The sequence below is a fragment of the Hemitrygon akajei genome, chromosome 11, assembly GCF_048418815.1.
Source record: "Hemitrygon akajei chromosome 11, sHemAka1.3, whole genome shotgun sequence".
NCBI lineage: Eukaryota > Metazoa > Chordata > Chondrichthyes > Myliobatiformes > Dasyatidae > Hemitrygon > Hemitrygon akajei.
In genome coordinates, this window is record NC_133134.1 from 163,550,313 (window position 1) to 163,577,648 (window position 27,336).

Below are 27,336 nucleotides of genomic sequence, written 5' to 3' on the forward strand. Positions count from 1 at the left end.
GGAACCAGTGATTGAATTCAATTTGGAATTTGATAGGAAGAAAGTAAAGTGGTACGAGAGAGGAGTTGGCCAAAGTAAATTGGAAGGAGCTGCTGGCAAGGATGACAGCAGAGCAGCAATGGCTTGAGTTTCTGGGAAAAATTAGGAAGGTGCAGGACATGTGTATTCCAAAAACAAATACTCAAATGGCAAAATAGTACAACCATGGAAGGGAAGTCAAGGGAAGTCAAAGCTATTGTAAAAGCAAAACAAAGCAAAAATTAGCAGGAAAATAGAGAATTGGGAAGCCTTTTGTTTTTACTAATCTTCTGGAATTTTTTGAGGATGTAACTATGAAAATGGACAAGGGAGAGCCAGTGGATGTAGTGTACCTGGACTTTCAGAAAGCCTTTGATAAGGTCCCAAATAGGAGATTAGTGGGCAAAATTAGAGCACATGGTATTGGGGGTAGGGTACTAACATGGATAGAGAATTGGTTGGCAGACAGGAAACAAAGAGTAGGGATTAACAGGTGCTTTTCAGAATGGCAGGCAGTGACTAGTGGAGTAACGCAAGGCTCAGTGCTAGGACCGCAGCTATTTACAATATACATTAATGATTTAGATGAAGGAATTAAAAGTAACATTAGCAAATTTGCAGATGACACAAAGCTGGGTGGCAGTGTGAAATATGAGCAGGATGCAGGGTGACTTGGACAGGTTGGGTGAGTGGGCAGATGCAAAGCAGATGCAGTTTAATGTGGATAAATGTGAGGTTATCCACTTTGGTGGCAAGAACAGGAAGGCAGATTACTATCTGAACGGTGTCAAGTTAGGAAAAGGGGAAGTACAACAAGATTTAGGTGTCCTTGTTCATCAGTCACTGATAGTAAGCATGCAGGTACAACAGGCAGTGAAGAAAGCTAATGGCATGTTGGCATTCATAACAAGGTGAGTTGAGTATAGGAGCAAAGAGGTCCTTCTGCAGTTATACAGGGCCCTGATGAGACCACACCTAGAGTAATGTGTTCAGTTTTGGTCTCCAAATTTGAGGAAGGACATTCTTGCTATTGAGGGAGTGCACAAGATTGATTCCCAGGATGGTGGGACTGTCATATGTTGAAAGATCGGAGTGACTGGGCTTGTATACACTGGAATTTAGAAGGATGAGAGGGGATCTGATTGAAACATATAAGATTATTAAGGGATTGGACACGCTAGAGGCAGGAAACACGTTCCCGATGTTGGGGGAATCCAGAACCAGAGGCCACAGTTTAAGAATAAGGGGTAGGCCATTTAGAACAGAGTTGAGTTTTTCACCCAAAGAGTTGTGGATTTATGGAATGCTGTGCCTCAGAAGGCAATGGAGGCCAATTCTCTGGATGCTTTCAAGAAAGAGTTAGATAGAGCTCTTAAAGATAGCGGAGTCAGGGGATATGGGGAGAAGGCAGGAATGGGGTATTGATTGTGGATGATCAGCCATGATCACATTGAATGGTGGTGCTGGCTCGAAGGGCCAATTGGCCTACTCCTGCACCTATTGTCTATTGCCTTTTAAAAACCTTCAGAAAACAACTAAAAGAATCATTTGGAGGGAAAAGTGAAATATGAAAGCAAACTAGCGAACAATATCAAGATGGATGGAAAAAGCTTTTTCCAAGTATATAAAAAATAAAAGAGTGATGATAGTGAATATACGACTGCTAGAAGATGAAGCTGGAGAAATAATAACCGGGGACAAGGAGATGGCAGACAAACTAAATGAGTATTTTGCATCAGTCTTCACTGTAGAAGATACTAGCAGTGTGCCAGGTGTTGAAGGGTGTGAAGGAAGAGAAGTGAGTGCAGTTACTATTACAAGGGAGAAGGTGTTCAAAAAGCTGAATGACCCAAAGGTGCACAAGTCACCTGAACCAGATGAACTGCACCCTAGGATTCTGAAAGAGGTAATGGTAGAAATTGTGGAGGCATTAGTAACAATTCTTGAAAGATCATCAGAATCTGACATGGTTCTGGAGGACCGGAAAATTGCAAATATCACTCAACTCTTTAAGAAAGGAGGGAGGCAGCAGAAAGGAAATTATATACCAGTTAGCCTGACCTCAGTAGGATAGATAAAGGGGATGTAGTTGATGTTGTATATTTGGATTTTTCAGAAGGCATTTGACAAGGTGCCACACATGTGACTGTTTACCAAGTTAAGAGCCCGTGGTATTACAGGAAAGTTACTGGCATGGTTAGAGCATTGGCTGATTGGTAGGAGGCAGCAACTGGGAATAAAACTATCGTTTTCTGGTTGGCTGCCAGTGAATTGTGGTGTTCCGCAGGGGTTGGTGTTGGGACTGCTTCTTTTTATGCTGTATATAAATGATTTAGATGATTGAATAGATGGCTTTGTTGCCAAGTTTGCAGATGATATGAAGATTGGTGGAGGGGCAGGTAGTGTTGAGGAAACAGGAAGGCTGCAGAAGGACTTAGACAGATTAGGAGAATGGGCAAATGAAATACAATGTTGGAAAATACATGGTCATGCACTTTGTTAGTAGAAATAAATGTGCAGACTATTTCCTAAAAGTGGAGAAAATCCAAAAATCTGAGATGTAAAGGGACTTTGGAGTCCTTGTCCCTAAAGGTTAACTTGCAGGTTGAGTCACTGATGAGGAAGACAAATGAAATGTTAGCATTCATTTCAAGAGGTCTGGAATACAAGAGCAGGGATGTGATGCTGAGGCTTTATAAGGCACTGGTGAGGCCTCACCTTGAGTATTGTGAACAGTTTTGGGTTCTTTAAGAAAAGATGTTCTGGCATTGGAGGAGGTTCACAAGGATAATTCTGGGAATGAACAGGTGATCATATGAGGAATTTTTGATGGCTATGTACCTGTACTCTCTGGAATTTAGAAGGAATGAGGGGAGATCTCATTGAAGCCTTTCAAATGTTGAAAGACCTAGTCAAAGTAGATGTGGAAATGGTGTTTCCTATGGTGGGAGGGTCTAGGACAAGGTGGCACAGTCCCTTGAACAAGAGCCAGTGGATGGGAAGCAAAGTCCATTTATTTCAAAATTGAGTCTAACCAAAGGTTAGAGGTAACTGAAACTACACATACTTTCCCAAATTGACCTAACATTGGGGCGCCAAAGTGGCATAGCAGTTAGTGTGACGCTATTACAGCTCATGGGGTTGAAGTTCGCAGTTCAATTCCAGCATCCTCTGTAAGAAAGTTAGTAAGTTCTTCCCATGTGTGCCTCTGGGTGCGCCAGTTTCCTTCCACAGTCCAAAGACGAACTAGTTGGTAGGTTAAGTGGTCGTTGTAAATTGCCCCGTGATTAGGCTAGGGTTAAATAGGTGGTTTGCTCAGCGGTGCAGCTCGTTGGGCCAGGAGGGCCTGTTCTGCTTTGTATCTCTAAATAACAAATAATAATTTCTCTGGGAAAATGCAAAAAAATGGAGAATGTGTATGTGTACCATGCACAAAATCAATCTTGGTCACTTACAGCAGTGAGAGCAGTTCTATCTTGATTGATCGAACACCCCAAATCATCTCCATTCTGGCTGATGACAGCACTGTCATTATCTGCAACCTAGTATTTTCACCAAGCAATAAGGTGAAGTGGGTACCTGTGATCTAGATAACAGTTTTCAGACAGTAAACAGGTAGATAGGGTCGTAAAGAGTGCTTTTGGCACATTGGCCTTCATAAATCAAAGAACTGAGTATAGGAGGAGGAATGTTGAAGTTGTATGAGACGTAGTGTGGGCAAATTTGGAGGATTTTGTGCATTTCTGGTCACTTATCTACAGGAAAGATACCAGTAAGATTGAAAAAATGGTGTCACAAGTAGATAAGGTTGTAAAGAAAGCTTTTGGCACATTGGCCTTTATAGACCAAAATACTGAGTACAGGAGTTGGGATGTTATGTTGAAGCTGTGTAAAATGTTGAGAGGCCAAACGTGGAGTATCGTGTGCAGTTCTGGTCACCTACCTACAGTAAAATTAGCAATAAGATTGAAAGAGTACAGAGTAACTTTACAAGGATTTTGCCATGACTTGAGGACCTGAGTTATAGGGAAAAGTTGAATTGTTACTGCTTCCCTGGTGCGTAGGAGAATGAAGGGAGATCAGACAGAAGTATGAACAATTATGAGGGGTATAGATAGGATAAATGCAAGCAGGCACAGATGAAAGCAAAATGGAGGGCTATGTAGGAAGGAAGGGTAAGATTGATCCTAGAGTAGGCTAAAAGGCTGGTACAACATTGTGGGCCGAAGGGCCTATACCTTAATATACTGTTCTATCTTCTATTTTTAGGGTGGAGGAAGAGGCTTGACTTGAAATGTCAACCGTTCACTTCCCTCCATTGAAGCTGCTTGAGCCACTGAGTTCCTCTAGAGCTTGGAGTGGAGATGGAGGTTAAACAGACCTGTTTGGAGGTGGAGATCTGCGCACGAATATGAGCTGTCCTACGCATCTTCAATACGTGAATGAAAATTGCTTTTACAGCATGGTTCTACTAAAGGGATCACTACCCTCTCTCCTCTGAGAATGAACCTACCTAATTTCTTGCTGTTGGTATGCAGATTTGTTGAGTTGGACGCTGATGGGCACACGTCGCTCAGCCAGGATCTCTGCACACTTCATTGCAGTTTCTTTGTCCCCCTGTTCAATTGCTCGGCTCAGCTCCCAAGTAACATTCTCTGCTATAGGAATGACACAGAACAAAGTCACCTTACTGATCACACAGAGCTGTGATAGGGGCGGGGTGAGGAGACAGGGAAAATGCAACAGATTTTCATTGTCTCTTCCACGTTCTTCTTGTTTCACCATCCCTTTAATCATTTCTTTGTTTATTCTGGAACTTGTGATTGGTCTTTCTTTTAGTTAACATACTTCGACCTCACATTCAGACACCAACATAACATGCCCACAATGCTCAGCAGAACAACACAGAACACAACAAGCAACAAAACAACAACAGCAAAAGAAGTTCCTTTCCTTCCTCCCACCTTCCTTCCCCCCTCCAAGAGGACCACAACTAGGGTTTGGAGGCTTGAGGGCCTCAGTGACCCAGAGTGGAGTCAGGCCCTTGTGTTTTGTCTCTTGGTAGGTCACCCATGCCAAACAGGTCATGGGGTGGAGGCCAGAGTAAGAGTGGTCCACCAGTCCTCCAGGTTTGGGGGTTCAAACCAGGGCTGACAACTGTGACTGGTCAAAAAAAATGGCTACGGAAACAGCAATGAAGAATCCTTCCTTATCTGCACCAAACGCCAGCAGCCCAAAGGGCAGTAAGTACCCTCCTTCCACACACACACAAACGCACACTCACACTCTCTCTCTCTCTCTCTCACACGGATAGTCCTCCAGCTGCAGTATTTCTGCATTCACTGAGGTTTAAAAGAATTGGGGGGGGGGGGGGGGGAAGAGATCTCATTGAAACCTACCGAATAATGAAAGGCCTGGATAGACTGCACATGGAGAGGATGTTTCCAACAGTGAGAGAGTCTAGGACCAGAAGGCACAGGCTCAGAATACAAGAACATCTCTTACAACAGAGATGAGGAGGAATTTCTTTAGCCAGTAGGTGGTGAATCTGTGGAATTCATTGCCATGGAAGGCTATGGAGGCCAAGTTACTGGGTATATTTAAAGTGGAGATTGACAGATCCTTGATTAGTAAAATTGATAAAGGTTATGGGGAGAAGGCAGGAGAATGGGGTTGACAGGGATAATAAATCAGCCATGATGGAATGGCAGATAGACTTGAAAGGCTGTATTACTAGTTCTGCTCCAGTGTCTTATGGACTACACCTCACTGTGCAACCAGTCTTGGTGTGGTGTGTGTATATCATCAGAGGAGGGGTTCAGCAGACTGGGCTTCTACTCCCTTGAATCTTGAATGAGAAATGGATTCAAATAACTCCATAAAATTATTTTACTCTTTTGACGTGGTGGATGCAGGAATGATATTTTCACTGGCTGGGCTGTGTAAAAACCAGTGGCCCAATCCTCCTCCTACATCCTACGGTCTTATGGTCAAATTTCATGACATACATCAGTAATAATAAACCTGATTCTGAATGGTCTGTTTCCTCACAGCAAATTGTAGGCCTGCTGTAAGCCCACCCACAACACTACCAAAGGATATGGGTTTCAGGAAACTCACCTCTATCTGTCAGGTCCATGCTCGGATTCATTTTGAGATCCAGTTGACTTCTCCAGCCTTTCAGATTGACTACTGCAGGCAAGTCTCTAGGGAAACAAAGGGAAAGAAAGGAGTTAAAAACTCTTACAAATTCCTACAGATGTACAATGGAGAGCATTCTAATTGGCTGCATCACCGTCTGGTACGGAGGGGCCACTGCACAGGATCGGAATAAGCTGTAGAAAGTTGTAAACTCGGCCAGCTCCATCATGGACACTAGCCTCCCCAGCATCCAAGACATCTTCAAAAGGTGATCCCTCAAAAACACATTAAGGACGGCCATTTCCCAGGACATGCCCTCTTCTGATTGCTACCATCAGGGAGGTGGTACAGAGGCCTGAAGGACAATGAACCCATGTGCACCTCCTCACTACGTCTTTTCCTGCTCTCTTTTTGTGCTACCTACTAATTTAATATGCATTTCTTATTGTAGTTTAATGTTTTTAACAGAATATACTTCATGACAGATGTCAGTGATATTAAACCTGATTCAGACTGAAAAGGGAAAGACTGAAATCTCTGCTGATACACATGTAAATGCAACTCCAAAAGTTATGGAAATGCTTTGTTAGCCACGCAGGTGATCTAGTATTAAACTAAGTCTGCTCAGGTGGAACTTAAAGATCAGGCGGACATCTACACCCAACACCATCAGACAACTAACAGTTCGTTAAGAGATATGTTAAGGTGAGAGGGGGCCACGATGGTGTGGCAGTTAGCCCAATGCTATTACAGCTCAGGACATTCTGGAGTTCAGAGTTCAATTCCTGTGCTCTGTCATAAGGGGTCTCTGTATGTTCCCCCTGTGACTGTGTGGGTTTTCTCTGGGAGGCCCAGTTTCCTCCCACAGTCCAAAGATGTACCGGGTAGGTTAAATGGCCATTGTGAATTGTCCTATGATTAGGTTCGGGTTAATCAAGGTTGTCGGGGGTTGCTGAGGCAGAAGGGCCTTCTCCACACTGTATCACTAAATAATAAATAAATAAAAACAGATTTTAAGGCGCCTAAGGGACAACTTCTATATACAGGGGATGGTCAGCATTTGGAAGGAGCTGCTTGAGAAAGTAGTTGATACAATACCAACATTTAAAAGTCCCGCTTGGTGGCGCAATAATATCAGCACAGGACGCCGGAGCAAAGGTTCCTGAGTTCGAATCCAAGTCGGGTTGAGCATCGAGCAACTCGGCCTCGTAAAAACAAGAATAGCTTGCTACGGAAACACCGTCATGACGGTGCCCCGATAACTCCACTGCCGAGATAAGGGCTATTCTTCTTCTTCTTCAACATTTAAAAGACATTTTGATAGTACATGAATTCAAGATTCAACATTGTTTAAAGATCATTTCCAAAACACAAGTGTAAAGGTGAACTAAATAATTGTTACTCCAGGTCTGATGCAACACAAAAAAAAACACACAATAAGATAAAGGGCAGAATAATTAAAAAACACAGTAAATACAAATACGTAAGATAGTGTATCTAGATAAATAGATAGATTGTATGTCCATAAAGTGATGCTAGACACAGGAGTGTCTGTACATTAGTCGAGTCTGACAGGAAATGATACAGCAGTGGTGGTTGGGGATGTGGGGAGGTGGTTTCATGGGTGGAGGCTTTGATCAGCCTCCACCCACTAACTAGTTTGACTCTGGTGCTCCTGACATGAGTGCTTCATAGCCTCTTCCCTGATGGGAATGGGACAAACAGTTCATGAGCAGGGTGGGTGGGACGCTTCATGATGGTACTGGCCCGTTTCTGGTATCTTTCAGTAGTCATATCTTTGTTGGTGGGTAGGCTGGTGCTGGGCAGTTCAGACTTCCTGTCTGTCACAGTGCAGTTTCCACACCAAGCAGCGGTACAGCTTGTTAGAACACTCTCTACCGCACGTCTGTAGAATGGTGCACGTATAGACGTACATCGTCCAGCTCTCTCTTGCCTCCTCAGAAAGTGAAGGTGATGGTGAGCTTTCGTGACAGTGCAGAATGTATTCTGGGACCAGGAGAGGGCGTGTCCAATATACACACCCAGGAGTCTGAAACTACTGTGCTGCCGATATAAACAGGAATGCAAGTGGTGTGAGTTCACCTGGTTGATAACTATTTTCTTCCAGTATTGCCCCCACCCTCTCCTTCACCATTCTCATTTCCCCCTCTCACCTTATCCCCTCACCTGCTCATCACCTCCCTCTGGTGCTCCTCCCCCTCCCCTTTCTTCCATGGCCTTCTGTCCTCTCCTATCAGACTCCACCTCCTCCAGCCCTGTATCTCTTTCACCAATTCACTTATCAGCTCTTTACTTCACCCTACCCCACCCCTCCTGGTTTCACTCATCACCTACCACCTTGAATCTCTTCCTTCCCTCTCCCACCTTCTTATTCTGACTTCTCATCTCTTTTTTCCAGTCCTGATGAAGAGCCCTAGCCTGAAATATCGACTGTATACTCTTTTGCATAGGTGCTGCCTGGCCTGCTGAGTTCCTCCAGCATTTTGAGTATGTTGCTCTGGATTTCCAGCCTATCTCTTGTTCGTCATTTCCTTTGTCTTGTTAACATTGAGGAAGAGGTCATTTGCCTGGCACCAGGCCTCGAGCCTTCCACCTCCTCCCTGTAGACTGTCTCATCATTGTTGGTGACGAGCCCCACCACTGTCGAGTTATCGGTGAATGACATTCTGTTTACTTGGGTGTTTGGCCATACAGTCACGTGTGAGCAGAATGTACAGTAATGAGCTGGCATTCACGTGGAAGGTGATGGGGAGGGAGGAGCGGTTGTGCACCCCGACTATCTGAGGAAAGGTTTAGAGAGATATGGGCCATATATGGGCAAACAGTATAAGTGGGCATCTTGGTTAGCATGGAGGAAATGGGCTGAAGGGCCTGTTTCTGTGACATTTTTCTCTAAGACTCTACCCAATTCTAAACTTCTGGTGATGTAATTTGAATGGGGACTAATAGTTTAACCACCACTCTGATAACATCTGTTGTACAAGACTGAGGAAGTGCTCTGAGAAGTTTACAACGTGGAAAAAATGTTATAACGTGCAGATTTTTTCAAGGTTTCAAGGACTGTAGCAAGGTTTGATCGACACAGATTGTAAATCTGGACTCTCAGGTCTATGATGTGCTCTAGCTCTGGTCCCTCTTTTTTGCCACTACCTTTGGGCGATTTTTGATCTGGGTGGCCTGAAGATAACAACATCCGGCTGGACTGTACTGAAATATGCTTTCTGTTCTGACTTAGTGTTTTTTGTGTTGCCTTTTGCGCAGGGGGAAGAAAGTCTGATGTCTTTCTTTACGCAGGATGGTTCCACGGTCTTTATTTTGGCGACTGTGAATTTCAGAGCTGTATATTGCATGCATACTTCGATAATAAAGGCACCCTGAACTTTGATGGGAGAGCCCTCGAACAAAGGAACAACTTAAAATCTTGACAGGGGTGGGGGAGGTGTAAACTCGCACAGGGTAGCAGAAATCAAGAAATCAACAGTGAGAACTCTGTGGAGGCTGGGTCATAACTGGAGCCTTCAAAATCGTATCAGCGAGGTATGGAAGCGGTATGGTACGAAAACTGCACTGCGGTGGGGAGGAGGCTCTACAGTAGGCGATACGATGATGTGCAGCACATCACCGGCAACAGCCTTCCCCCCCATCAAGGGTGCACAGGATTTATAGAAGGGTACTGGAAAAAGACCAGTAACACCAGAAAGGATCCCTCCCACTCTGCTCTTGGACTGATTGTCCCGCTCCAATCAGGTAGGAGGCAACATGGCATCCATGCCAGGACCACCAGACTCGAAAAGAGTTACTTTGCCCAAGCCATTACCCCATCTCACCACCGTTACATATACATCAGCCACTCCTCTTCACAATCCCTCAGCGCCCTTCATTCCCCCTCCCATGTGCAGCCACTCTATGGTTCCTGTCCACACCTCACACAGTCACCACCCTATTCTGCTTTCATCTGCCCTGCTGCTACCTGAAAACGGTTCTCTTGCCAAGAGTCACTTTGTCACTTCCTGTCAGAGTCATCGGGGTTTCCAACCATTTTGATGCCACAGACCCCTAACATTAAACGAGGGGTCCGTGGCTCAGGTACTCCTGCACCGTGTCACTTTATGTACATACAACCATTCTACATGCATAATCTAATCTCACGCATGGCTACACTAAACAGTTACTTGTACAGTGCATTTCACAGGATTGTTTTTATATTTATATTTGCAGAATAGATGTATTCCAAAAGCGAAGAAATACTCAAAAGGAAAAAGAGTACAACCGTGGCTGACAAGGAAAGTCAAGTCAAAACTAATATAAAAGCAAAAGAGAGGACAAACAATGATCAGCAGGAAGACAGAGGATCGGGAAGCTTTTAAAAACCTACAGAAAGCAACTAAAAGGTAGGAGGCAGTGAGTGGGAATAAAAGGATCCTGCCAGAGTCTAGCGAGGTTTCACAGTGGTCAGTGTTGGGACCGCTTCTTTTTATGTTGTACGTAAATGATATAGATGATGGAATAAACACGTGGAAATCTGCAGATGCTGGAAATTCAAACAACAGACACAAAATGCTGGTGGAACACAGCAGGCCAGGCAGCATCTATAGGAAGAAGCACTGTTGACGTTTCGGGCCAAGACCCTTCGTCAGGACTAACTGAAAGGAGAGATACTAAGAGGTTTGAAAGTAGTGGGGGGAGGGGGGAAATGTGAAATGATAGGACAGATGATGGAACAGATGGCTTTGTTGCCAAGTTTGCGGAGGAAGCAAAGTTGGGTGGAGGGGCCGGTATTGTTGAAGAAACAGGAAGGCTGCAGAAGGACTTAGACAGATTAGGAGAACTGGCAAGAAAGTGGAAAATGAAATACATGTTGGAAAATGCTTTAGTCATGCACTTTCGTAGTAGAAATAAATGTGTGGACTATTTTCAAAGTGGGGAGAAAATCCAGAAATCTGAGATGCAAAGGGACTTGGGAGATCTTGTACAGAACACCCTAACGATTAATTTGCAGGCTGAGTCGGTGGTGAGGAAGGCAAATGTCATGTTAGCATTCATTTCAAGAGGTCTAGAATACAATACCAGGGATTTGATGCTGAGGCTTTAGAAGGTACTGGTGAGGCCTAACCTTGAGTATTGTGAACAGTTTTGGGCTTCTCATCTAAGAAAAGATGCGCTGGAATTTGAGGAGTTTCAGAGGAGGTTCACAAGGACGATTCTGGGAATGAAAGGGTTATCATATGAGGAACGTTTAATAGGTCTGGGTCTGATCTTATTAAAACCTTTCAAATGTTGAAAGGCCTAGACAGAGTAGATGTGGAAAGGATGCTTTCCATGGTGGGGGATTTAGGACAAGAGGGGACAGCCTCAGGATAGAGGGGCGACCATTTAAAACAGAGATGCAGAGACATTTCTTTAGCCAGAGGGTGGTGAACTTGTGGAATTCGTTACCACAGGCAGCTGTGGAGGCCAGGTTGTTGGGTGTATTTATGGCAGAACTTGATAGGTTCTGAATGGACATGGCATCAAAGGTGACGGGGAGAAGGCAGGGGAGTGGGGCTGAGGAGGGAAAAAAAAGGATCAGCCATGATTAAAGGCAGAGCAAACTTGATGGGCCAAATGGCCTAATTCTACTCCCATGTCTTATGGGAACATAGAAAACCTACAGCACAATACAGGCCCTGCGGCACACAATGCTGTGCCAAACACGTACTTACTTTAGAAATTACCTAGGGTTACCCATAGCCCTCTATTTTTCTAAGTTCCATGTACCTGTCCAGGAGTCTCTTAAAAGACCCTATCATATCTACCTCCACCACCGTCACTGGCAGCCCATTCCACAAAAAAACTTACCCCTGACATCTCCTCTGTACCTACTTACAAGCATTTTAAAACCGTGCCCTCTCATGTTAGCCATTTCAGCCCTGGCAAAAATCCTCTGACTATCCACGTGATCAGTGCCTCTTATCACCTTATACACCTCTATCAGGTCACCTCTCATCCTCTGTCGCTCCAAGGAGAAAAGGCTGAGTTCACTCAACCTATTCTCATAAGGCATGCTCCCCAATCCAGGCAACATCCTTGTAAATCTCCTCTGCACCCTTTCTATGGTTTCCACATCCTTCCTATAGTGAGGTGACCAGAACTGAGCACAGTACTCCAGGTGGGGTCTGACCAGGGTCCTATATAGCTGTAACATTATCTCTCTGCTCTTAAACTCAATCCCAAGGTTGATGAAGGCCAATGCACCGTATGCCTTCTTAACCACAGAGTCAACCTTCGCAGCAGCTTGGAGTGTCCTATGGACTCGGACCCCAAGATCCCTCTGATCCTTCACACTGCCAAGAGTCTTACCATTAATACTATATTCTGCCACTTTGCCTCCTGTGGGCAAGCCAATAGTCTTATATTTAGTGTGTTTTTTATGATGCATTGGATCCAAAGTAAAATCCTTTACACTCATCTACTAACAAATAACAACAAATTATCTTGAATCTCGAATGTCCAGTGGGGCTTTGTTTAAAGCTGGGTATCAGGTGATAGGGAACAAAGGTGCTGGCAGAAGATTAATGGTGATCTCAATGCATGATACAGCAGGCCTGAGCAGCTGAAAGCCTTCCTAACGTTTCACTGAATTCCTGGAATGTTCTTCCTAAGTCAGTGACATGGTTCCACAACCTCATGATGGGTTCAACCGTCACATCAAATGCCTTGCCCCACTACCTGAGCAACTTCAGACCACCCTCTTCCACTTTTCCAGCTCAGACAAAAGCTCTTTGAGCTGAAATCCAAGCAGCACACACACAAAGTGCTGGAGGGACTCAGCAAGCCAGGCAGTATCTATGGAAAATAGTACAGTCGACGTTTCGGGTGGAGACCCTTTAGCAGGTCCTGCTGATGGGTCTCGGCCTAAAACATCAACTGTACTCATTTCCACTCATTTCCAGCATTGTGTGTGTGTGTGGGAGGCTTGGATTTCCATCATCAGCTGATTTTCTTGTTTGTGATTGAACTGAAATCTCCCTCCCTTCTGCTCTTCTCTCCCACCCACCCCCCCCCCGTTATTACCTGATTTGTTTCAGATTTCTAGCACCTGCATTTTTCAATGCTATGGGATGATATTGAAGGCTCTACAGAGAAAAATAGGAACAGAATTCTGAAAAGTCTTACGAGTTCACAAATGATACAAATATCAATAGGAATATAGATGGGCTGAATGGCCTAATTCTGCTCCGATGTTATATAGTCTTATGAAAGGCAGCAATGCTCGAAGTTCAAAGTTAATTATCAAAGTGCATACAGTTTCTGTCACCATATATGACCCTGAGATTCATTTTTCTTGTGGGCATTCACAGTAAATACAAAGAAACACAATAGAATCAATGAAAGACTGCACACCAAGGCGGACAAGCAACCGTTTGTAGTAGATTTCTACAGGTGTACCTTGGAGAGCATCCTAACTGGTTGGGTTCAATCTGTTTTAGAAGCGCCACTGCATAGATCAAAACAAGTTGCAACGGTTTGTGAACTCAGCCAGCTCCATTCGGGGCACCAGCCTCCCCAGCATTGATACCATCTTCAAAAGGCAGCGCCTTAAATAAGCAGCATCCATCATTAAGGACCCCAATCACCCAGGACATGCCCTCTTCTCATTGTTACAGTCGGGGAGGAAGTACAGGACCCTCCCTGAAGGCACACACTCAACGATTCAGGAACAACTTATTCACCATCAAACTTCTGAATGGACAATGAACCCGTGTACACTACATCTCAGACTTTAAAAAAAATTTTTGGCAATAATTTAAATTAAATATACATTTCTTTTTGTAATGTATGATTCTTATTATGTACTTCGATATACACCTGCCGCAAAACAACCAATTTCACGACATACGCGGGTGATATTAAACCTGATTCGGAAATGACCGACGTGCTACAGACAACAAATTGTGCAGATCCAAAAAGAATAATAATAATAATAATAATAATAATAATAATAAAATGAGTAATAAATAATATTGAGAGAACGAGTTATTCCCATAAAATGGAAAACACGACTTCTATTAAACTCAGCCTTTAAACCGGCTGAATTTCTTCAATCCAAAATCAAGATTGCAAATAAATTCTGTACCTCGCAAAGGAAGTTTAAAATAACCGCACCAGATTAACAACGATCAAAATTTAAACATTTCACTATCATCGCAGTTGCATTTATTTGACCTTTCAAAACAACCGACCCTGTTTTTCTTTTTCCCACTTTCCCTCCCACGACCCAGCATCAAGTCAAGCAGGTTTCATTCGCACAGAGCTTACTCCAGGAGCGAAATGCTCGGCTCACCTGTATCCTTACGAGGTTTCCCGCTGCCTTTATCTCAGGAATTAGGGAGTGCTGCTCATGTCAAATCGACAGGAGCAATTTTTCAGAACTCAAAAGAAAAAGTGAAACAAACTTTGTTCCGGGAAGCAAGAGTTGTTTAAATAATGAGGCCCGGATTTAGTAGTTCACACAAATGCCTGATTTAAAGAAAGTAATTCGGAAATGGGAGCGGCTTTGCAGATGTGACACTGAGCTGGAATTATTGCAAGCTTTTCCAATCACTGTGGGGTAGTCATTGTTTAATTTACAATGGCAAGTGATAGAATATTAGCTAGTTGATACAGGGTGGGGTGTAACACAAGATTCTGCAGATAATAGAAATCTAAATAACACACACGAAATATGAGGGTCAAAGGAACTCAGCAAATCGGGCAGTATCTATGCAATTGAATAAACAGTCAACGTTTCAGGCCGAGATGCTTCAACAGGACGGGAAAGGAAAGGGGGAGAGGAGAGGGGGTACGTTGGTGGGTGATAGGTGAGGGGTGGGTGAGAGGGGTAGGTATTTAGGGAGGACAGTGAACCATGGGAGAAAGAAAGATTTTTTTCCTGCAAATTATTTCTTCTTCTGCTTTTCAGTGGAGCCTCCAAGAGGACCACAATCTTCTTGTTGGGTTTGGAGCCTTGCGTGTGCTGGCTGCAGTCAGGGCTTTCTGCTTTGTCTCTTGGTAAGGTCACTGATGCTGAACAGGTCAAAGGGTAGAGGACACTGGTCCTCCAGATTTGAAGGTTCACCTCAGGGCTAACAACCCTGACTGGTAAAACAGAACTGTTAAAGAAACAGCAGTGAAGACTCCTTCTACATCTGAGTGTGACGGTATTCCCGAGCCTCCACCCGGGACTTGCATGACTGTCAGTAATGGAAACTGAGAGGAAGGAGGCTGCTGACATGATGAAGGAAGCCCTGAACACTGCCGGAGACGGTGGTGCCCTAAATGCCAGCGGTGTAAGTAAGTTTTCAATCAGCGAAGACTAATATTGCGTCAATCCCTTCGTGATGAATAAACATACTTAAGCTGTTAGAAGAGAAATGAACCTGTAGTAAAGAAAGCCTGTCCTTCTTGAGGTACTGATCGAGTGGACAGACAGACTTCTTGCCAGGGTGGAAATGGCTAATACCAGGGATCATAACAACAAAGAACAGTACAGCATAGTACAGGCCATTTGGTCCACAATGTTGTGCCAACCCTTAAACCCCACCTCCCATATGACCCCCCCACCTTAAATTCCTCCATATACCTGTCTAGTAGTCTCTTAAACTTCACTAGTGAATCTGCCTCCACCACTGACTCAGGCAGTGCATTCCATGCACCAACCACTCTCTGAGTGGAAAACCTTCCTCTAATATCCCCCTTGAACTTCCCTCCCCTTACCTTAAAGCCATGTCCTCTTGTACTGGGTGCCCCGGGGAAGAGGTGCTGGCTGTCCACTCTATCAATTCCTCTTAATATCTTGTACACAATTTTAAAGTAATTAAAGGAAAGTATAGATGGGATGTCAGAGGTAGTTTTTTTTACACATGGTGGGTGAGTGGAACGTTCTGCCAGGGTGGTGGTGAGGTAGATACATTAGCGACATTTATGAAACTCTTAGATGGGCACCTGGATGAAAGAAAAATGGAGGGCTACGTGGGAGGGAAGAGTTAGATGAATTTTTCTTAAATGATGCTATTGTAACCACCTCAACCACTTCCTCTGGTAGATTGTTCTATCTACTCAACACCTTCTGTGTGGGGGGAAAATGCCTCTCAGAACCTTTCTTAAATCTTCCCTCTAATATTCTAAGTCTATGCCCCCCTAGTTTCAGACTCTCTTCTCCTGAAGAAAAGACTGTGACCCATTTTGCCTATTGGTCTCATAATACTAAACATGATATCATATTGATATAAGGCCGCCCCTCTTTCTGCAAGGAACAAAGATCTAGTCTGCCCAACCTCTCCCTGGGGGAAGCATGTGAGTGTAGATTAAACTGCGATCCGATTCCTAAATGGACATTGAAGCTTTGGACACTACCTCACTTTTTTTTTACTTTAATCCTTTTCACTCCTTATGGAGCATAGGGCCTCAACAAAAGTCCTCCACTTCCTGCGATCTCTAGCAGATGTTTTTGCAGTCTCCCAAGTTTGGCCGGCGGCTTTCAGTTCATCCAAAAGCCTACGCCTCCAGGTTTGCTTTGGGCGACCTCTTCTTCTCTTCCCTTGTGGATTCCATTCGAGTGATTGTCGAGTGACATTCGACTGGCTCTTCCTCAAGGTGTGGCCGACCCATCTCCACTTCCTCCTCCTTATCTGGAATACAATGGGCTCTTGGTTTGCTCTCTTCCATAGGTCTAGGTTTGACACTCTGTCGTACCACTTGAGGCGGAGGATCTGCCGGAGACATTTGTTGAGAAAGATCTGGATCTTGTTGCAGCTGGTGTTAGTGATTCTCCATGTTTCGGATCCATATAACAGGATGGCTTTCACATTGGAGCTGAATATACGGAGCTTAGTTTTGACTGAGATGGCCGTAGATCTCCAAACAGGTCGCAGGGTTGTGAAGGCATGCTGGGCTTTTCCGATCCTTGCTCTGATGGGAGACTGTCCGAAGAGTTCCTGGTCACTACTGGAGTCAGACAGGGATGCCTGCTGTCGCCTCTACTTTTTCTTGTGGTACTCGACTGGGCTACAAGAACAGCCTATGCTGGCTCAGAGAGAGACATCCAGTGGACGTTAACAGGGAAACTGGAAGACCTGGCATTTGCAGATGATCTCGCTCTTCTCTCACACCGGCTTCAAGATATGCAGAAGAAAGTAGATTCCTTGGGAGAGACCTCACAGCAAGTAGGCCTTAAGATCAGTCAGGAGAAGACCAAAGTTCTACGCATTAATAACAAACAAGAGGAGCCATTACAGATTGAAGGACAAATAGTTGAAGATGTAAACAAATTCACCTACCTCAGAAGCAAAATCAGTAAATCAGGAGGTACAGATGAGGACATCAGAGCAAGGACCTCACTTTTTTAATATTCAGTATTTCTGGTTTTGCACATTTTTAATAATCTATTCAACATATGTAATTGATTTACTTATTTATTTATTATGTTTTATTTTATTTATTTATTTCTCTCTCTCTGCTAGATTATGTATTGCATTGAACTGCTGTTGCTGCCAAGTTAACAAATTTCACGTCACATGCCGGTGATAATAAACCTGATTCTGAGTTATCACACAGAAAGCAGAGTCAGAGTAAATGGTAGAAGCATACAAAAACATGGCTGAGAGAAGATTATAGCTGGGAGCTTTATGTTCAAGGATACAGATTGTATTGGAAGGTTAGGCAGCAAGGCAGAGGGGGGTGGCACTACTGTTGGTAAAAAATTAAATCAAATCATTAGAAAGAGGTGACATAGAGTTGGAAGGTGTTGAATCATTGTGGATCTGCAAGGGTAAAAAGACCCTGATGGGAGTTGTATATAGAGCTCCTAAACAGTAGTAAGGATGTGGTCTACAAATTTCAAGGGGCAATAGAAAATGCATGCCAAAAGGGCAATGATACAATAGTCATAGGGGGACTTCAATATGTAGGTAGATTGGGAAAATCAGGTTGGTGCTGGATTCTAGAAGGGGGAATTTCTAGAGTGCCTACCAGATGGCTTTTTAGAGCAGCTCATGTTTGAGCCCACTGGAGGATCAGCTATTCTGGATTGGGTGTTGTGCAATGAACTGGTATTGATTAAGAGAGCTTAAGGTAGAAGAACCCTTAGGGGAAAACAATCATAATATGATCAAATTCACCCTGAAATTTGAGAAGGAGAACCCAAAGTCAGATGTATCAGTATTACAGTGGAGTACAGGGAATTACAGAGATATGAGAGATGAGTTGGCCCTAATTCATTGGAAAAGAACACTGGCAGGGATGACACCAGAGCAACAATGGCTGGAATTTCTGGAAGCAATTTGGAAGGCACAGGATATATACATCCCAAAGAGGAAGAAGTATTCTAAAGGCAAGATGACACAACCATGGCTAACATGAGAAATCAAAGCCAACACAAAGCCAAAGAGAGGGCATATAATAGAGCAAAAATTAGTAGGAAACTAGAGGATTGGGAAGCTTTTAAAAATCAACAGAAGGCAACTAAAAATGTCATTAAGAAGGTAAAGATGAAATACGAAAGTAAGCTAGCCAATAATATCAAAGAGGATACCAAAAGTTTCTTCAGGTACATAAAGTGTAAAAGAAAGGCATGAGTGGATATCGGACCACTGGAAAATGTTGCTGGAGAGGGAGTAATGGGGTACTAGGAAATGGCGGATGAACTGAATATGTATTTTGCATCAATCTTGGCTGTGGAAGACACTAGCAGTATGGTGCAGGTTCCATGTGTTAGGGGTCATGAAGTGTGTGAGGTTACCACTACTAGAGGGAAGGTTTTTGTGAAACTTAAAAGTCTGAAGGTGGACATGTCATGCGTACATCAAAACATATAGTGAATTGGGGCATTTGCATCAACATTCAGCACAAAGTAAGGATGTGCTGGGGGCAGCCCACAGCATCGCCATGCTTCCTGCACCAGCATAGCATACCCACCACTTACTAACCCTAACCTGGAATGCAGGAGCAAATGATAGGATACCACTGCGTCACAAGGAGAATGTACAAACTCCTTGTAGACAGCGGCAAGAATTAAACCAATTGCTGTTGCTGTAAAGCACTACGCTAACCACTGCACTGTTGTGCTGCCTTCTTGTTGGTGAATGGAGTTAGTATAAATGGGTGTTCTTAGGACTGGAAGGCTCTAACTAATGGAGTGCCCCAAAGACCTCAATTATTTACTGCATTTATTAGTGATCTAGGAAAGGACTTTAATTATTTATTTTATTTTATTTTATTTAGTGAACAGGTCCTTTTGGCCCACTGAGCCACAGCGCCCAGCAACCCACCAACATAACTCTAGCCTAATCACAGGACAACTTACAATGGACCAGTTAACCTACGGTACTGTGTAAAAGTCTTTGGCACGTGTTAAAAAAAATCCTGTAACGTGAAGATGCTTCCAAAAATAATGAAATTAAAAGTTTCTAAATGTAATGCCCTGGTTAGGATTTCTGCTACTATGTTATGAGGTATTTTGATTTTACAACCAGTATTTGACACACTTACCATTGACCTCACTCAGTGCCCTTGAGATTTTGGGGGTTTAGTACTGATGAGTATCTGTATGATGGTTACTTGTCATTGAAACTGCAGCTTTTGTAAGCAGATATTGGAGTAATTGAGCCTTTTTGCATTTAATGAAAGACAACGCAATAGTTTTGGCAGCGTGATCATGTGATTGTGGTTATAAAGATGATGTGGGAATGAGAGGATTAACGTACGAGGAACGCATAATGGCTCTGGGACTATATGCACTGAAGTGTAGAAGAATGGGGGGGGGGGGGGAAGAGAGGATCTCATTGAAACATATTGAATATTGAAAGGCCTAGAAGAGTGGATGTAGAGAAGATGTTTTAAATAGAAGGGAAGTCTAGGACCAGAGTGCATAGCCTCAATAAAAAGAAACATTCATTTCAAATAGAGGTAACGAGGTATTTCTTTAGCCAGAAGGTAGTGAGCCTGTGGAATTCAATGCCATGGATGGCTGTGGAGACCAAGTCACTGAATATATTTAAAGTGAAGATTGATAGGTTCTTGATTAATAAGGGTGTCAAAGCCTCTCAAAGACCATTCTGTGATCCTCATTCTGAGAGATGGAAACAGGCAAGGCCAGCCAACAGAGCTCTGGTGAAGCTGTTTAGGCCAATCCCCCATGTTAGAGTGGTTTTTAGGGTTAGCCCATAAACTTCAGAAACTGACTTCAGCAACTACCCTTCAAATTCAAATATGAACTGTGGATTAAAGCTAAAATGCAGCTCTGAACAATGAGTCCCTAAGAACCGTGAACCAAGTTAATTGGAAGAACAGACAATGCTGATTTAAATTTGTGACGTATGTGTATTTTGGTGTTTGTAATATAGGCGTAAACAGGGAGGTACAATGGTGGGAAGATCCAGGCATTTCAAAATTACATATAGTTCAAAGGAAGCGTTGTAAAAATGGAATTGCCTTTTGATCTTTGGCATATAAAATATTGTGTAGTATTTGGAAGGGCAGACCTCTTGCTCCAAAAGGGTCTCCAATATGATGCTTTCTGTATCTTATTTTGTGAAATAAAGAGACTGCTTCATGTCTACCAGTACTTCTCTCTGGTGACTTTATTCATGCAACAGCACCCTGTTCAGTAGATGCAATGGATTGCTAAGATACTGATGTACCTCGACCACACAATTGACTTCAAAGGACAATGAAGACAGGAGGTTATCGATGGCCAATGCTTCACCTAGGAGCTAAGGGCCCAAGTAAATAAGTAAGGGTGTCAAAGGTTATGAGGAGAAGGCAGGAGATTGGGATTGAGGGGGTAATAAATCAGCCATGATAGAATGGCAGAGCAGACTCAATGGGCTGAATGGCCTAATTTGCTCCTATGTCTTTAGCTCTTACGTCAGATTGAAAAACTCCACATCATGGCGAACACCACAAACTCAGCTGATGTAAGCTGTGGCCCATTATCAGTACCCAAGTACTCGAGATAACATTACTTGAAATAAGAATAGATTTGGAAGTTTCTTCAGACCACAGTTTAGCTATTTCAATATTTATCGTTAATGATCAGATAAACGTCATCGAGATCAGCATCAACCTTTGGTCATAGTCTGGCCACAGTGTTGTGCCAGGGTAAAAGCTCTTGGCCTGAACTGATGAATTAAACATTATTACAGAGACACAAGAGACTGCCAATATATCACATTATTGCCCAAGCTCATAGACACGTGAAATTCTGCAGATGCTGGAAATCCAGAGCAAAAAAATTAAAAGTTCAAAGCAAATTTTATTATCAAAGTACATATATGTCACCATATACAACCCTGAGATTCATTTTCCTTCAGGCATAATCAGTAAATCTATAGAATAGTAACTGTAACAGGATCAATGAAAGATCAACTAGAGTGCAGAAGACAACAAACTGTGCAAATGCAAATATAAATAAATAGCAATAAATAATGAGAACATAGGACAACAAGATAAAGAGTTCTTAAAGTGAGATAAATAAAACCACAAAATGCTGGCAGAACTCAACAGGCCAGACAGCATCTATGGGAGGAGGTAGTGACGACATTTTGGGCTGAAACACTTCATCAATGAAATTAGAAACAGGGAAGTGATACGTGGAAAAGGTAAAGTGCTGAAAATAAGTAATCTTATAGGAGAGTGGACCATGGGAGAAAGGGAAGGTGGAGGGGCACCGGGGGAGACAATAGGTAGGTAAGAGGAGAGGAGGTAAGAAGGGAGCCAGAGTGTGGAATGGAAGAAGAGGGAAGGATGAGGGGGAGAAATTACATTAGTTAGAGCATATATGTCAAACTCAAGGCCCGCGGGCCTAAAATGAGTTTGACACCCCTGAGTTAGAGAAATTGATGTTTGTGCCATCAGGTTAGAGGCTAACCTGATAGAATATAAAGTGTTGCTCCTCCAACATGAGAGTGGTCTCATCTTGACAGTAGAGGTGACCATGGACTGACTTGTTGGGATGGGAATTGGGATTGGAATTAAAATGGTTGGTCACCTGGAAATCCTGCTTTTTCCAGATGGCGTGAAGGTGCTGTATAATGAGAATCCACTCTAGGCCCTTTGAGAAAACTTTGGAATCAGAATCAGGTTTACTATCACTGACACATAGTATGTTGTGAAATTTGTTGTTTTTCAGCAGCAGTACAGAAATGCCAAGTTACAATAAAAACTGTATAATAAAAAATAAACAGGTAGCGCAAAAAGAGAGTAACAAGTGAGGAAGTGTCCATGGTCCGCTCAGAAATCTGATGGCAAAGGGGAAGAAGCTGTTCCTAAAACAGTGAGTGTGTGTCTTCAGGCTCCCGTACCTCCTGCCTGAGAAGGGTAGCAATGAGAAGGGGGCATGTTCTGGATAAAAGGTTCAGGTTCAATTACTATCAAAGTATGCATGCAGTATATGACTCTGATATTTGTCTTCTCCAGATTGCCACTAAACAAAGAAAGCCATGGAAGCCATTCAAAGAAAAACAGCAAACCCAACCCCATCCCCGCACAAGAACAGCAATATGCTCATCAACCCCCCCCCCCCCCAGCCCTACTCCCCCCACTCAAAAAACTAACAAAATCACAGGAACATCGGCCCCCAACACCACCCACACACAAAAAACTAACAAAATCACAACAAGGACATCGCCCCCCCCCAACAATATAACTAATAAAATCACAAGAACATCAGCCCCCCTGCACAAAAACAAACAAAATCACAAGACATTGGCCCCAAACCCCCCCACCCCCCACAAAAAACTAACAAAATCACAACAAGAACATCGTCCCACAAGCACCCTCCCCCTGTGCACAAAAAAAACCAACAAAATCACGAGAACATCGGCCTCCAAACCCCCCCCCCCAACAACAAAACTAACAAAATTACAACATGAACACAGTCCACAGTCCGAATCCATACACGAATCCATCCTCAGAAAGTCCTCTGACATCACCGAAAGAGACAGCGACCGTTCGAACACAGAGGCCTACACTCCAGCAAAAGTGATAGGCCACACAGGCTCCTTATCTGGCAGCAGGGGGATCAAAAGGCAGGTGGTTGGTGCTGAACCCACACTCGCTTTCTACATTGGTTCAATCTCCTTGTCGCCTTAATCGGTGAAATGGAGTCAAACAATGGCTCATACCTCGTCTCATAGTTTCTTCGCAGGGAAATCATACTGTAAATAACAAGTCTCCAAAGACTAGTTTACTTCCCTGTCTATTGTCCACAGTGAGCTTTTTACACAAACAGCCTAAAAGAATCTTGGGAGACAGATCTCAGCTAATGCTGGAAAGCTACCTTCTCTGAATACATAAATCTTCCAAATTAATATATCACTTATTGATAAGCTAAGTTATAAGCTTCCTTGAACTAAACAACTTAGTCAGCATCTTTTTTGAAACAGACCAAAATAAATAACCCATTGTCTATACAGCATCCTTGGCCACTAATAAACCCAGTGCAGTGAACTACATCTGCTTCTACAGATAGAGTGCCTGCAACACTGCTCTATAGACAATACTTTAACTTCAAACTGATCACTGCTTTCCATTTACATTTTAACAACTGAAGACTAACTCCCATTTACGACCAGAAACTAAACAGTGCAATATTAATTGGAAGTTAACTTACAAGTGTTTGATCTTACAAGTGGCTGTCCTGTTTTGAAAGCCGAGCTTAGCAAACATCCAGGAGGCCCGCAGGCCAGAAATTAAATACCTCATCACATTTGACACTGACCTTATCCCATCCATTGACACGCAGTTCAAGTTTGACACAGCAAACAAAATTACAAGAGTTTCTTCTCAGTTTGAGCATTTCTCATCTTTGCTCCTATTAATGTCTTTGATATTTCATATTACTCATGACACGGAGAGTATTATCACTGATTGCGTTACCACCAGGTTTGGTGCTCCAATGGCACAGGATCACAGGGGGCTGCAGAGGCTTGTAGAGACACATCCCAAACCATTGAGGACATCCTTAAAAAGGTGTCATCCATCATAAGGACCCTCGCCTTTCAGAACATTCCCTCTTCTCATTGCTACATCAGGGGATACAGGCACCTGAACACCCCACGCTCAATGTTTCTTCCCCCCCCACCCCCACCATCAGAATAGTGCATGAATCCAAAATGCCACAAAATGACAAATTTCATGACATACCTAATTAGAACCATAGAAGCATAGAAAACCTACAGCACAATACAGGCCCTTTGTTGTGCAGAACATGTCCCTACCTCAGAAATTTACTAGGCTTACCTATTATTTTACTAAGCTCCATGTACCTACCTAAAAGTCCTCTTAAAATACCCATATCGTATCTGCCTCCACCACCGATGCCAGCAGCCCATTCCACACACTCATCACTCTATGAGTAAAAAACTTACCCTGACATCTCCTCTGAACCGACTCCCCAGCACCTTAAAACTGTGTCCTCTTGTGGCAATCATTTCAGCCCTGGGAAAAAGGCTCTGACTATCCACATAATCAATGACTCTCATCATCTTATATACCTCTATCAGGTCACCTCTCATCCTCCTTCACTCCAAGGAGAAAGGGTCGAGTTCACTCAACCTATCTTCATAAGACATGCTCCCCAATCCAAGCAACATCTTTGTAAATCTCCTCTGCACCCTTTCTATAGCTTCCACATCCTTCCTGTAGTGAGGCAACCAGAACTGAGCACAGTACTCCAAGTGGGGTCTGATCAGGGTCCTATATAGCTGCAACATTACCTCTCAGCTCCTAAGTTCAATTCCATGATTGATGAAGGCCAATACACCATACGCCTTCTTAACCACAGAGTCAACCTGCGCAGCTGTTTTGAGCATCCCATGGACCTCAGACCCAAGATCCCTCTGATCCTCCACACTGCCAAGAGTCTTATCATTAATACTATATTCTGCCATCATATTTGACCTACCAAAATGAACCACCACACTTATCTGGGTTGAACTCCATCTGCCACTTCTCAGCCCAGTTTTGCATCCTATCAAGGTCCCACTATAACCTCTGACAGCCCTCCACACTATTCACAAAACCTCCAAACTTTGTGTCATCAGCAAATTTACTAACCCATCCCTCCACTTCCTCATCCAGGTCATTTATAAAAATCACGAAGAGTAAGGGTCCCAGAACAGATCTCTGAGGCACTCCACTGGTGACCAACTTCCATGCAGAATATGACCCCTCTACAACCACTCTTTGCCTTCTGTGGGCAAGCCAATTCTGGATCCACAAAGCAATGTCTCCTTGGATCCCATGCCTCCTTACTTTCTCAATAAGCTTTGCATGGGGTACCTTATCAAATGCCTTGCTGAAATCCATATGCACCACATCTGCTGCTCTTCCTTCATCAATGTGTTTAGTCACATCCTCAAAAAATTCAATCAGGCTCGTAAGGCACGACCTTCCCTTGATAAAACCATGCTGACTACTCCTAATCCTATTATACCTCTCCAAATGTTCATAAATCCTGCCTCTCAGGATCTTCTCCATCAACTTACCAACCACTGAGGAACAACATCTGCAACCTTTCAATCCTCTGGAACCTCTCCCATCCCAATTGATGATGCAAAGAACATTGCCAGAGGCTCAGCAATCTCCTCCCTCGCCTCCCACAGTAGCCTGGGGTACATCTCATCCGGTCCCGGCGACTTAACCAACTTAATGCTTTCCAAAAGCTCCAACACATCCTCTTTCTTAATATCTACATACTCAAGCTTTTCAGTCTGCTGCAAGTCATCATTACAATCACTAAGATCCTTTTCCATAGTGAATACTGAAGTAAAGTATTCATTAAGTACCTCTGCTATTTCCTCCAGTTCCATACACACTTTCCCACTGTCACACTTGATAGGTCCTATTTTTTCATGTCTTATCCTCTTGCTCTTCACATACTTGTAGAATGTCTTGGGGTCCAGCTTCTCAACTTCCTTCCTTACCCCCTGTAGTCTTTTTTTCAGGATCTCTTCCACTTCTAAAAATCACAAGGAAAACATAAATTACACATAAATTTTAAGATACTTATATTCACCACCAAAAGACTGCCTCTCATTCTCTTACTCTCCAATGAGGAAAGCCCCAATTTGTTTGATGGTGACCCACCCACCCATCAACATATCCTCCACCAGTATCTGTGAGTGCAAAACGGACAGTGTACAAAACGCATACAGTAACTCATCAAATCTTTTCAGTTCCCTAACCATTACCACTACCGATGCAGGAGCACTTACATCGGGAGGTCTGCCGAGGCTGAAGACGCTGCCTCACCACCAAATTCTCAAGAGCAACATGGTGAGGGCATTAAAGTTGGTCTGTCAACGACATAGCTGTTTTGAATGAAAAGGGATAAAAACAAGTCGGCGGTTGGTTAAGGCTTCATGTACAAAGGCATCAGCGTCCCCCAAATTCAAACGCGGCCAGCAGGAGGATGAAGGTGACCGGGTAGATTTCCAGACCGCCTTTCTGAGGACAGGGACTACAATTCCCATCATGCACAGGAGCAGCGATGGCGGCCCGGCTCTCAGGGCGGGCGCGGTAAATCCCGGTGGAAAGCGGTGGCGGGACGGAAGGGGAAGGGATGAGGATGGAGTTATTACCGAACTCAAGCTTCGGGGCGATTAATTCCGATTTCAGCATCAGGACCAGAGACTGCGGCATTATGGGCAGGAAGGAAGGAGGGAGTGAGGGAATGAGTGACAGGGAGGGAGGGAGGGATGGAATGAGTGACGGGAAGGGAGGGAATGATAGGTAAGCAGTGGAAGAATGGGAGTGAGAGGCAGGGAATGGAAATGGGAGGGAGGGAAGGGGTGGTAGGGAATGAGAATTGGAGGGAGGGAAGAGAAAAGGAATGGGAGGGAGAGAGAAAAGGAATGGGAGGGAGAGAGGAGGTGGGAGTCCCAGAGAGGAGAGTTTAGAAATGGATATGGAGGAAGGGGGAGTAAAAGTGTTTTCCAAGGGATGAAGTTAGGGGGATCCCAGGAGAGATGAAGAGGACTACTGAGGGAGGACAAAGCGAGCTGTCGCAGGATAGCAGCATGTATTGTCAAGGACCTCCACCCCCCCAGAACATGCTCTCTTCTCTCTGCTGCCATCAGGAAGAAGGTACAGGAGCCTCAGGAACAGCGCCGCCAAGTTCAGGCACAGTTATGACTC

At 43.7% G+C, this 27,336-nt stretch overlaps 1 protein-coding gene across 10 annotated transcripts in view; it reads right to left on the reverse strand.

The window, feature by feature from the left end:
• The window catches only part of rbck1 (RanBP-type and C3HC4-type zinc finger containing 1), a 60,239-nt gene extending 33,596 nt beyond the window's left edge, over window positions 1-26,643 (reverse strand). The window contains exons 1-4 of one of the 10 annotated variants that reach the window (XM_073062133.1): window positions 26,415-26,643; window positions 26,080-26,158; window positions 6,139-6,224; window positions 4,532-4,676 (exon numbers count right to left, since the gene is read on the reverse strand). In XM_073062133.1, the coding sequence (XP_072918234.1) occupies window positions 4,532-4,676; window positions 6,139-6,169 (176 nt within the window). In that variant the 5' untranslated portion in view covers window positions 6,170-6,224; window positions 26,080-26,158; window positions 26,415-26,643. Of the gene's footprint in view, window positions 1-4,531; window positions 4,677-6,138; window positions 6,225-7,261; window positions 8,254-14,503; window positions 14,639-23,062; window positions 23,474-25,985; window positions 26,159-26,414 lie in introns of those variants that run through there. The other 9 variants (XM_073062132.1, XM_073062139.1, XM_073062134.1 and 6 more) reach the window with 9 other exon arrangements.
• Between the last annotated feature and the right edge of the window lie 693 nt (window positions 26,644-27,336).